This window comes from Corvus brachyrhynchos, unplaced genomic scaffold, assembly GCF_000691975.1.
Source record: "Corvus brachyrhynchos isolate BGI_N302 unplaced genomic scaffold, ASM69197v1 scaffold70, whole genome shotgun sequence".
In the NCBI taxonomy this organism is placed as follows: Eukaryota; Metazoa; Chordata; class Aves; order Passeriformes; family Corvidae; genus Corvus; species Corvus brachyrhynchos.
The window spans coordinates 5095776-5107239 of NW_008236217.1; the positions used below are offsets into that span (position 1 = coordinate 5095776).

At 44.7% G+C, this 11464-nt stretch overlaps 1 protein-coding gene across 3 annotated transcripts in view; it reads left to right on the forward strand.

Moving 5' to 3' along the window:
- FRMD1 (FERM domain containing 1) overlaps positions 1-9487 on the forward strand; it is a 34984-nt gene extending 25497 nt beyond the window's left edge. For 2 of the 3 annotated variants that reach the window (XM_008643313.2, XM_017745712.1), the window contains 7 exons: positions 1161-1226; positions 1436-1504; positions 1694-1868; positions 2751-3086; positions 3213-3341; positions 4067-4146; positions 6196-9487. In XM_008643313.2, the coding sequence (XP_008641535.1) occupies positions 1161-1226; positions 1436-1504; positions 1694-1868; positions 2751-3086; positions 3213-3341; positions 4067-4146; positions 6196-6483 (1143 nt within the window). In that variant the 3' untranslated portion in view covers positions 6484-9487. The remainder of the gene's footprint in view (positions 1-1160; positions 1227-1435; positions 1505-1693; positions 1869-2750; positions 3087-3212; positions 3342-4066; positions 4147-6195) is intronic. The other variant, XM_017745729.1, reaches the window with a different exon arrangement.
- Positions 9488-11464: the final 1977 nt, after the last annotated feature.

Consider the following 11464-nt stretch of genomic DNA (forward strand, 5'->3'; position numbering starts at 1 on the left):
TGCTGAGTGACACAGCACATTTTGTGGTGAGAGATCCTCCTTCTAGGTGCCACTTGGGTCACAAATCGCCTGATCAAGCGCAGAGGGGTGCTAGGTGAAGGTGTTGGTATGCTGGCTGCCCTGAGATTTCAAAAGCAGTCACTTTTGTCTTAACACCCTCCTCATGGCTTCTACTGAAGTTGGGAACTGCAAAAGAAAACACAATGCACCCCACATCTCTCATTCAGACCAATACTGATTTACAAAGCTCTTTGCCCTTAGGAGGCAGAAAGTATTTCTTAGTGACTTTGAACTGAAGACAGGGATGGTACCAGGGGCGAAGGGTGAGGTAATGTGATGGCACAAGGCTTGTATCTTGCAAGCCAGATGAGGAAAGTTAGGATGTAAAGTTTGAGCTCTGTGAGTCCATACATTTTTACCCCAAAATTTTCTTCCTACTTTTCCTCCTAGCAAAAAAAGTATGTGTTCACCTCCCTAACTCTGCTGTGTTAGGAGAGCTGAAAGAATTAGTTAATGCTATTTTTTGGTCTTCAAGCAAAAGAATCTGATTAGAGACCAAGTATGTCATACCAAGATGCAACATGAGTTAAAAGCCAGACAGTATTTCAACCCAGGTAATAAACATGTAAAACCACCTGCTCCCAACACCAAGACTGAATGTTAGAATGAAAGTCCCTGTAACTGGGCATTGATTAGCTCCCCTCAGCCAAGGGACACCTAAGATCTAGCAAATCCCTGGATGGGAACAGCAGTGCTATGGCAGGGAGAGAGAGATGGCTTTCTCTTCAGTTTTGGGCTCTTTGTCACCTGGAGAACAAGAGTGGTGCATGTTCATGGGGACAGCAGAGACAGCAAGTGGTTGCAAGAGAGGTTACAAGGTACCTCTGAGAGCAGTAATTGTCCATACTCTCAAATCACTAAAGCTACAGGATTCCCTGTCCAGGGCAGTTAGGACATGGTGACATGCCTGAACCTCCCAGCATGAGGGGATTTTAGATATTTCAGGGGTCAACAAGGCAAGGTGCACTTTACAAACATAATAAAAACCAAATGAGCTGATCCATCTGCCCGATGAGGAGTCCTGCTACCTCTCCTGCAGTAGGTGCCAGAACAAGAGCATGGTCTTTGTAGATTAACCTTTGACTCTTCTGTTCTTTTAGGATAAGAAGGAGGATCGACCGACAGTTATCCTGGGCCTGACCCTGAGAGGAATGCACATCTATCAGGTAACAGACTGCTGTGAAAGCCTTCTGGTGTACCATTAACTCTGCCCAGTTCCCCTGTCCTCCCCCCTCACCATGGCTCCTCTGCCTCCCCTTTGAACACCAGGCTCCACATATCTCACATTCTTGGTTGTTTGCAAATTCTTTGCACATCGCTGGCTCCACCCTGTACCTGCCAGTCCCTGTGTCACTCTGAGTTTGATGTGTTGCAGGAGGTGAATCACGTTCGCCAGCTCCTCTACGACTTTCCCTGGTCGCACATCGGGAAGCTGGCCTTTCTGGTGAGTATGACGGAATGGAGGCCATCTGCCAGTGGCTGCCAGCCTGGGACGTGGCAAAGCTGTCAGCCTGCCTGTGCTGCTGCCTCAGGTCCTGTCACTTGCACACATAAGAGCACGGCTATCTCTGGTAGCTGTGTGACTAAAAACGTGCTCTTGCTCATTTCTTTGGCATCTCTCCTCTTTGTGCAGGGGAAAAAATTTGAAATCCAGCCAGACGGTTTGCCCTCTGCACGGAAACTGGTTTACTACACGGGTTGCCCCTTCAGGTCACGGCATTTGCTGCAGCTACTCAGTAACAGCCACCGGCTCTTTCTGAATATTCAGCCAGTTTTGAAGCAGATCCAAAAACTGGAGGAAGCTGAAGGTATGATAGGGAACACCCAAGGGAGTTTGGAAAGGGGAAGAGTACAGTGTGTTAGTCTCTCCTGTTTTCACGGTGGATGCTCTCATCTAATTAATGGTGTTTCTGCCTTATCAGAGAGTCAGTAATAGAAACAGAGATGTAAGATACATTTCAAGTCCATTCCTAAGAAGTGTTTATGGCTCCCGCATTGTAGACTGTGATCAGGAAGTGTATTTGTGTGAGAGCAGTAGAGGGGTAATATCTCCTTTTAAGTGGTTTCTGTCTTTCCCTTCAGTGGGGTTACAGCAGTGGCCTTGAGCTGTGTGGGTGCAACCAGTGGCACGTAGATCAGTGAGCCACTGATCAAGTGCCTGTGGGCTAAAGGCACTGAGTTGTTTTGTGTCCATTAGTGTCTCATGGATTTCTCGACCACCCTCAGTACATACAAGCCATGGGAGAAATAATAAACCATTAATAAATACCAGCCACAGGAATCTTGTTCTTAACTGACTTCACACAGTGGTGGGTATTTCAAGAACCAGTCAGTGCATCTGGTTTTAAGGATAGAGCACTGAAGTTAACTAAGTAATTCCCTTTTTTTGTTTGCTTTCGTTTTGCTTTGTTGTTACTGACCTTCACTCTGAAACCTACTGGTTTCTGTATCATAACTGCCTCTACCTGCCTGTTCTAATTTAGGAGATGCTGGGTTTACAGTGAATATGACTAATTCTTTTACAACCACCTGAGCATCCATCTGTTGAGCAAACAAAATACAAAGGTGTCCCTGTATTTGTTCAGTAGCTGCAGAAGTTGTTCCTTAGTTTTGTGCCAACAGAACTTCCTGAATATATTTGCTACCTTTCCTTAAAGTTCTCACTGGTTTCTCCCTTCTTTCCTCCTCAGAGAAGAAGCGCTACCGGGAGTCCTATATCAGTGACACTCTAGACATGGACCTGGACCCGTGCGACAAGAACTCCCATGGCAGCGGGAGCGGGGGCGGCAGCCGCAGGGACAACCGCCTCTCACGCCAGTCCACGGGAAGTCACAGCAGCTCCCACACCTCGGGCATCGAGGCCGACTCCAGGCACCGCGTGTCCGTGGAAATGTCGGTGGATGAGCCCTTCAGCATTGACCGGGTGCATAGGAAGGAGAAATCCTGCAGCTCAACCATCAGCTACGGTAGCTCCGGCATTGACAGTGGCAGCAAAGGACGGGCTGAAGATGACACTCAGGATGATGGTAAAGAATTTGGACAGGTGGAGCCCACTTTTGTCTTCTGCAGGAGAACAGGGAGTAAGAGACTGTACAGCAGCTTGGAGCACAACTGTAATGCTAACCATTCTCCTGCTGCTCTCTTCCTCCTAGAGCTTGAGCTGGCAGTAGATGAGCCAGAGGAGATGCCTGTAGATGAGCCTTTAGAGGGAGACCAGTTAGAGGAGGCCACTGTGGGAGAATCTGTTGAATCCCTGCCTCTAGATGCTGCTAGCTGCCAAGGTGAGATGGCTTTCTGCTGCTGCTCAATGCTGTTCTTTAAGGCTGTAGCAACAGGTGTAATCTGAGGGATCTAAGAAAACTGTTATCTCCTTCCAAAGAGCTGCCAGTGCTATTTACTGCCCTACTGCAACAAGATTTGCAGGCAGCTGATCTAGAGTTTAAAGGCCAGCATTCTGTATTGTACAGTGCTGCTCTCCTCTGTGCTCCTCAAAGTCTCCCTTCTTTAAATGTGCCAAGCTTATATTCAGTTAATGACAAAAAGATAATTGAGGTAAACCTTTTGTAGGGAAGGAATATGCTTTAAAATCTTGTATGCTACAAAACAGCCAAGGGGTTCAACCGCAGAACCATCCCACAGATGGGATGGTCACAGGAATTTCTAGGTAAAGTTTTGTGGCTTGTGATACAGGGAATGGTAGGCAACAGGATTATGCAGGAGCTGTCTGGCCTTGATACATACAGCCTTTATAGCAAAGCAGGAAGGGTGAAAATGGGACAAGTTGGCAAGAAACTGTTTTCTTGAAAGTTTTCAAACACTGATCTTTAGGGCCAAAAATGAGTACTCATGAGCAAAACTCCTGGAGCACTGAGGGTGCTTAATGATGTATATTTATCTTTAGAGGATAGCACTGTTTGAGTGTGGCCTGTGAGAACAACTTCCCTGTTCCACAGCCCACAAAACCTCAAACTTACAATGCTTTTCACTTTCTCCTTCTCCTTTGCAGCTATAAATCAGGAATCTCTGTCTGTGGTGCAAGTCACACTAATCAAAATGAGGGGCCAAAGTGTGGAATCCCTTCACCAGGTAAGGGAGAGATTGCTCAGCAGGAGGGTCTGTGTGGGCATTGAACCAAGATCTAGTGTAATGGAGACAGCTGTAAATCAGGACACCTGGATTAGTTTGGATTTGACTGATTTTTACATGGTGTAATCAAAACCAGCTGCTGGCCAGCTACTGCTGTCAGGAATAGGATAAGAGCAGCATTTGGGTTCAGAATAGTGTAGAAAGGTTTGGAGCAATCAGCAGGGAGATCTTGCAAGCCAGTTATTGTCTGCCTTAGTCTTCTTACTGGGACATGGAAAATCAGACACTTCCAGATTTTCAGTGCAATACAGAGCAAAGACTATCTATGCAGTTTGGATGTGAGTTGCCAACTTGATCATCTTCCTGCTCCTGAAGCCAGAAGTAGCTTACATCAGAGCAAAACCAGATGCTCAGGCTCTAGTTGTTGTATCATTTGTGTGATTATACTCTGTGTACTGAAGTCTTTGTTGTCAAGGTTTTCTTTTCATCAAACACTTGAGAAAGGGAAAACTATATATGGTAAAGTACCTCATAGAAGAACTTATATTTGGAAGAAGATTATTAAAATGTCTTTTTTAAGACCTCTTTTCAAAGTATAGCTGTACCCATTGGGGTAAAAATGTTGTGGTTTTTTGAAAAAAACCAAACAAAACAAAAACCACAAAAAAAATACCTCTACCGTTTCTTCCGTCTCTTAATCCAAACTGGCCTTATCTGCTGAGAGAATTCTAAAACACTTAACAAGGATTTCAGTCATTTCTTAGGACTTCTTTTTTAATTTTTCAAGTTTCTTTCTGGACCGAGTCAAAAATGATAAGAAATTTTCATTTATTCAGCAAAATAGTCCATGAAGTGCTGTAGGAGGTTTGAATAAAATCTTGGTTATTTTTTCCAAAGCTGAAGACTATACAGTACAAATCATAATTAATTTATTCCTCTATTTGAGTGGAAGACTTAAGAGCTCATGGCTGGAAGTGGGCATCTTGCTTAAAGCTGTAATGTTTTTGAAGTTACTGCTGTTATCATGCTTACGCTGTTAAATGATCGTGAGGCATCTGTTTTATAAAAATGGTTCTGCTCAACACAGGCCTGTCTTATGATCGCAAAGACCTGGCTGTTACTTTAGTGCATCACATACTTGCTGCCTCCTTAGAAAACTAGCAAAACCTTCCTTACAAGGCTGTGTAACTAAATGGTGCAGGGTTTCCATAGCGTTGACCAGACAGTGCAACATATTCCTATTTCTGGGAGTACAGCTGAGCCAGCACAGGATTTCCTCAGGGTAGTTTTTTAATTCCCCTCCCATGGCAGTGAGGGAAGTGATACTGGGAGGAAGTTTTCTGTGATGTCAACAGAAGTGTCTTGGTTTCAAAATTATATTCTTGAAATTAGCCTTAATAATAGCATTTAAGAGGTGATTATTAAAGAGGCAAAGAAAGAAAAAAAGACAAGTGGTGAAGCTGGAAATACTCTCCAATGGTCAATAATTCCTTCACAGAGGCTTGTGTAGCAAGATGGTGCCTCTGGGAATTACTGCTGATTTGTTGCTGCTCTTTATGGAACAATGTTATGTAGATGAAACTGTTGCAATTACTGGACACTGGAACCTATTAGTTTGCATTTGCATGGTTGCCTTCTGAACCTTCCTTTCAGCTCATTAGACTTAACTCAGTGTGTTCAAGCACTTGGGGTAGTTTTTTGTTAAGTGCGTGTTGTCCATTTGAGGACAACTGCATGGATCTGCCAAGAAGTGTGAGGTCATTCAGGTGTCAGTATCTGTCAAGTGTTTCATCCATTGCACAGGACACTGAGGACACAGTGCAGACAGATCAGGATCTGGCTCAACGTGGCAGGACAGCTTATTGCACTTGTAATTTCTGAATTGTTCACAGCTCCTTCTTTAAGCCAACATCCTTCAGAAGGCTGGTGGGGCTCTTTTGAAAGAGCAGAAGAACAATTTTGGGAAACTTTTAGCATGGCATAGCCAGCATCCTTAGGCTGTATCTGAGCTCATTGTTTTCATTTGTGTGTGTCTTGCTGAACTGGCAGGTCAGATCGCCCAAAAGCAGGAGCTGCACAGACCAGCACAGCCAGAGTTTGGATGACATCCGCCTGTACAAGCGCCAGCACCCATCCCTAAGTGCCACGCTGTCTTCAGACACGTCCCACAGCTACACCTTCGGCTGCAGCCTCGAGGATAAGCTGTCTATCTACGGCTGCGTGTATTCCACAGCGGACTGCAAAACCAAGTCTGCCCTTTACGGGAAGCGATCCATGAACTGCCTCTCCTTGGATCTTCTGGGAGAGGACCAGGTCCCAGAGGAGTTCGTGGTGTAATGAGATTGGAGCTCTTCCATACCAGGAAACAGCTCATCATGGAAATATATACCTCATTAATACATGTGATGTCACTCTGGTTCTTGCAGGAGGTGGTGAGTGGCTTTGTTATTATGCTCCGTATCAGTGAGTGGCATCACTTCTGCAGACAGGGCAAATCAACTGAGTGTAGCACTTAACACTGGCATTGGAAGTGTCAGTCTGAGCAGGAAATGGAAGTGGCCTGCACCCTTGACAGTGACACAACCAACATAAAAACCAAAAAACAGTGGACCAAAATGATGCTGAGCGAGTAAAGCAAACTGTGTCTAAGTGGATTAATCAGAAAGAAATTTAAAGTCTATGCCATGTTCCTGCTTTTCTCTTGTGGTCCATGTCTCTTAATGCTAGTGTATAGGTAGTGTGTTTGTCTTCAGTTTGTGCTGCTGCAACATTGCCAACAGCTGTCAGGCCAGGATATATTTTTAGCACATTTGGAGGGCTGTGCATGGAAATGTCTGGCCTGTTTCAGTTGTAATGAACACAAGTTGCTTATTTGTTGCATTGGGAGCAAGACCTGCTCTGCCAGGAGTTTCTTCGTCTTTTGTTGTTATTTTGTTGTCAGCATCCAGCCACATACAATGTGTGGTGGTTTTTTTTTTCTTTATTGCAACAAATGGAACTGACTGTCAGCTGTCTACTACTGCTGTGATGCAGATTAGCATTATATCCTTAGGGGAGACAGGGAGGAGATAAAACAAATGACTTGGCTGCTTCTGAGAGTAGAGAGGGCAAGAGCATTAGCTGACTGGCTTTTAAAGAGAGGAGTGTGACTGGACAATTTGTCCAGGCATGATCACCCCTTACTTTGATACATACTTTAATGTTGATCTTTTCTTTGTTTTTAATAAATCTGTTCCTTAGATTTTTTCCCCTCTGCTTAGGGGGCAAGTAAGGACTGGAGAAAGTCACTTTGTAAGGACAGACAGAGTGACTGTGTCCTACTTAGTCACGGATAGGTCATGCAAATACGTGTGTGTGGTACTGCAGGGCTGGTGTAGGGTGTTTGTGTGCCAGACCAAGGGTACTTGTTTGGTCATCTTGAGAGTGGTAGAGCTGGCTGTGCTGGCTCTTGCTAGGGAAAATAATCATAATTATGCTGTTTGATCCAAGCATTTGGTGTGGAAAACGTCCTGCTACCTTGTTACATGCAAATAAATATATGTTTGATTTCCTCCCCTCATCAATTCCCAGCATTGGGAAGCTTGTACTTGAAGGCTCAGCGTTGTGCCCAGCTTTTGACCGCCTTCTAGGCGTGTTTTGGCAAATTCTAGAAGCAGAGGAATACTATTCTGCTGGTTGGGGAAGTGTGTGTTGTGTAGTGTTGGTCATCAAAAGCTGAAGATAGCCTAGTTCAGGAAGGGAAGGAAGCCAGACCATGACAAGGAAGGTTTGAGCTGCTGTTTTGATGATGGGCTTGCAAGCTCAGTAGTTGTCTGGTAAATTGCATTCCCATAAGTCATTAAAGTAGCAAATCCATGAAGTCCATCATCTTGCTACTTCTGTGTGAGTGTGATGTAGAGACAGGCTGTGCAGGTGTATCTGCATTTACTGAAGTGGGACCAGCAGCTCTACATCCTCTGAGATGAATCCAGCACCAAACCCAAGCTGTGTGTTTGAGGAATGAATGATGGGCACAGGCTCACTGTAGCCACAACTTAATTGACTGTGCCCTCTTTGATCACACTGTTCTTTCTTTTTGTAATGAACAATTAGGAGCTGTGTGTTCACTGTAGCCTCTTTCCTTTTCTTCCAAACAAAGCCAAAATGCCTTTGCAAAGTACTTGAGGTATGTTTACTGCATCCAAAATGAATTCTCCTAAATGGATAAAGGACATCTGGCTGGTTACTCTTGAACAGTCCAGTCAAGCCTTCCACTGTCAGTGACTCCCTGTTACCTGGTTCCTGTCTGGCTATAAGCCACGGGAGATGGGCATGGCCCGGATCCAGGAGGCCAGTGGCTGTACTGCAGGGAGCAGCCTTGCAGCAATGCAGGAGCCTTGCTCTTGCAGCCACCATGGAGCTGGAGGGATGGCTCTTACTGCAGCAATGCCTGTCAATGAAAAAGGTGAGGGGGGGAGGTCTGGAGTGAGGGCCCCGCTAACCTGTTGCTCTCCCACCCATGCAGATGTGCAGTTACTCGTGGTTCTGGGAATGGTTGTTAACAGGGGAAAAAAGGGTCAAAATTCAGTGGGTATATTTGTTTGGAAAAGTGTCATAAAATGCATGTGCACCGTGTGCACACTTCTCTCAAAGACAATCACATCCATGTCTGCTTTAGCCTAACCACATCACGGAAGTGTTTATTGCCAGCAGGCAGCTCACTATTCTGGTTTTGCAGTTACCAGGTGTCTAAAGGATTTGGTGAAGCGCTGTAAGGCTGCTGCCGCTGGTTACAAAATACACCAGTGCCTGAAAACAGTGTAACTGACTCTTGCATGAGCATCACTGCCTTGTACATACCTGGGGGATTCCTGTATTTATTCGTGGCTGGTAGGGAAGGCAAACTCTACAGGCCTGACCATCTTCTCTCAGTGGTCTGTGCAGCTCCCTCCAGTACTGTTAAGTGACATATGCATATGAAGGGGAGACCAGACACTTTAGTGTATAGACTGAAAATGAATCAATGTCTTACGAGCACTGTGAATATCTCTTATGCAACTTTTGTATTCATATTAAGAAAACAAAAACACCTGTTCCTGCTAGTAGTAGATTTATTTTTTGTTTGGATTTAGAAGGTCTCTTATTTTTGAGTTTGATAGTTTGGTAGATGTTAGTGTGTAAGCATTTATCAGTTGATGTTAGAAACTAGCTGCCAATATTTGTACATATTTGTAAAATACTCATGTTATAATCACTCTATTTTAAAGGTAAAAGTTTCTCCTTTCCATGAAAGGAATTTCTTGTTTAAAATAAAATATAAATAATTATATGTACACCTGCAATAAAGTATGGATAGAAAAAGGTAATTGTGTTGGGGTTTTTTTGTGTCCAAGGAGTACTGTGTCCAGTGATGTCTTCCATTTGAGAGGGGTTGTAGAAATTAATTTGCTGCCAGACTGTAATCCATATGAGCTCAGCTTGTGTTTACAAACCCAGAGGCACTGTAGTCACTGGAAGAAGTCCTGTTCCTCCTTGCCATTCTCAGTAGCTCAATGCCAAAGAGGCCTTTGTCAGGTATTGAGAGCACAGCTGAGCAGGTTGGAGTCAGCAGGACACTAGAGGGGGCTGAATCTGACTGAAGAGACAAGTTGAGCTGCTCGTGGTAGTTAGTCAAGAAAACCAAGCGCGTGAACTCCCAAGGGTGTAGAGAGATCCTGTCAGCATCCTCTCAGGGGCTGCATCCAAAGACAGCCACCAGCCCATGTGATGCAAAGTGGTGCTGCTGAAGAGCACCGAAGTCACCTAACCTTCTGACCTGGAGTCTGGCGTGGATAAAGGAAAGTTTTCTTTTCTTGGATCATAAATCTATGAAGCAGTGCCACAGTATGACTATTTGGATCTCTTCTTGAAGAAGCTTGCTCACTTGGGAATCTCTTGTAAATGTTTTTTTTTCTTTTCTCTGGAAGAAATTTACTTTTTAGGTATTTTGATGTTGTAGTGTTGTCCCTATTCTTATGATTTCCTTTCTTGTATGTCATATTTTTGTTCAGTACTGGCTATGTTTCCAGTATATAAATTTTCAAGGACTTTAGAAGTTCATCAAACTCTGGTTTGGGGATGCTGGAAGAGGGTGATCTGATTACACATGGAGCTTTGTATGATGCCTTAGGTTTTAACTTTTTCAAATATTTTTCAAATACTTTTCAAATAATATTTTTCAAATTTTGTGTAACTCTGAAGTTTCATGAGGTCTGTTAACTACTGTTCACTCATGCTGGTTAGACATAACAAACCTCTCTAGGTTTGCTCTTCAAGGACACCTTGATTGTCGCAGGCCCCAAAATATGTAAACTAAAGCCGTGAGAGAAGGAGCAACCTTAGTGTAATTACATCCTTAACTGAAGTTATAATTGGAGAATTAACCCTGATATGCAAATGGACCAAACTGATAAAAGCGTGAAGATCCTGTGACCCAGTGTCCACCTTGGGTGGAGCCCCTCATAGGCTTTACACTCCCAAGGTGTACCTTTGAAGGCCCTTCAAGTAAATACCTACTTTTATTCTCTTATTTTTGTCTAGCCTCTGTTTTCAGGTGGCCACTTCAAGGCATCGGTATGGAGGTGAAACTAAATAACAGATCAATATTAAGTCACCCAAATTCAAAGGACTTTGTCACTTCTCTTTGTTTCTTTGCTTGGCAAGTAATAGCACTTTCTTGCCCTCTAGGGTGGACTGCTGATGACCAAAACTCATAGAATGAGTCTGTCTCAGAAGATGGGGCTTCTCATGGTACCAGCAAATCCTGTGTGGGTTCAGTCAAGTGCTGCAGTGGGGGGGGACAACGCGGTTACTACACAGGATCTGTTTTGAGGCATGCCAGGTCTGGGAGCTGCATGGAGGTAAGGCCTGCAGGTGTGTGCTAAAGCTGATGGGTAAAACAACCCTGGTCTTTCGGGTGAGGTGAGATCAACTCTTCAATGGATTTCTTCGAAGCAAAATCTGAGACACTGATGGTTGATAGAGTGTTTCAAGAGTTTGAACACTTTTGAGTGAGTACTGGCCCGAAAGCCTCTCAGTGGAAAGCTGTAGCTCCTTGCCCACCAGCAACTGTGCTTCCTCTGTCTGGGTCGGCTGTCTCCTGGTTACTTTGCCCGGGCTTCTCGTGGCAGCTCTGTTCCCTCATCCCTACCCTCCTCTCTTCTGCCTCTACCTCGGAACTGCTGTTCCGACGCCTCCTCCTTCTTGGAGTGTCTTCCCGGGCTCGTGGTGCCTAAGGCCTGGCTCCTACTTTCATGCCTCTCCTGGCCCCCACCAGCTGGGGCTTGGGGGGGAGGAAGGG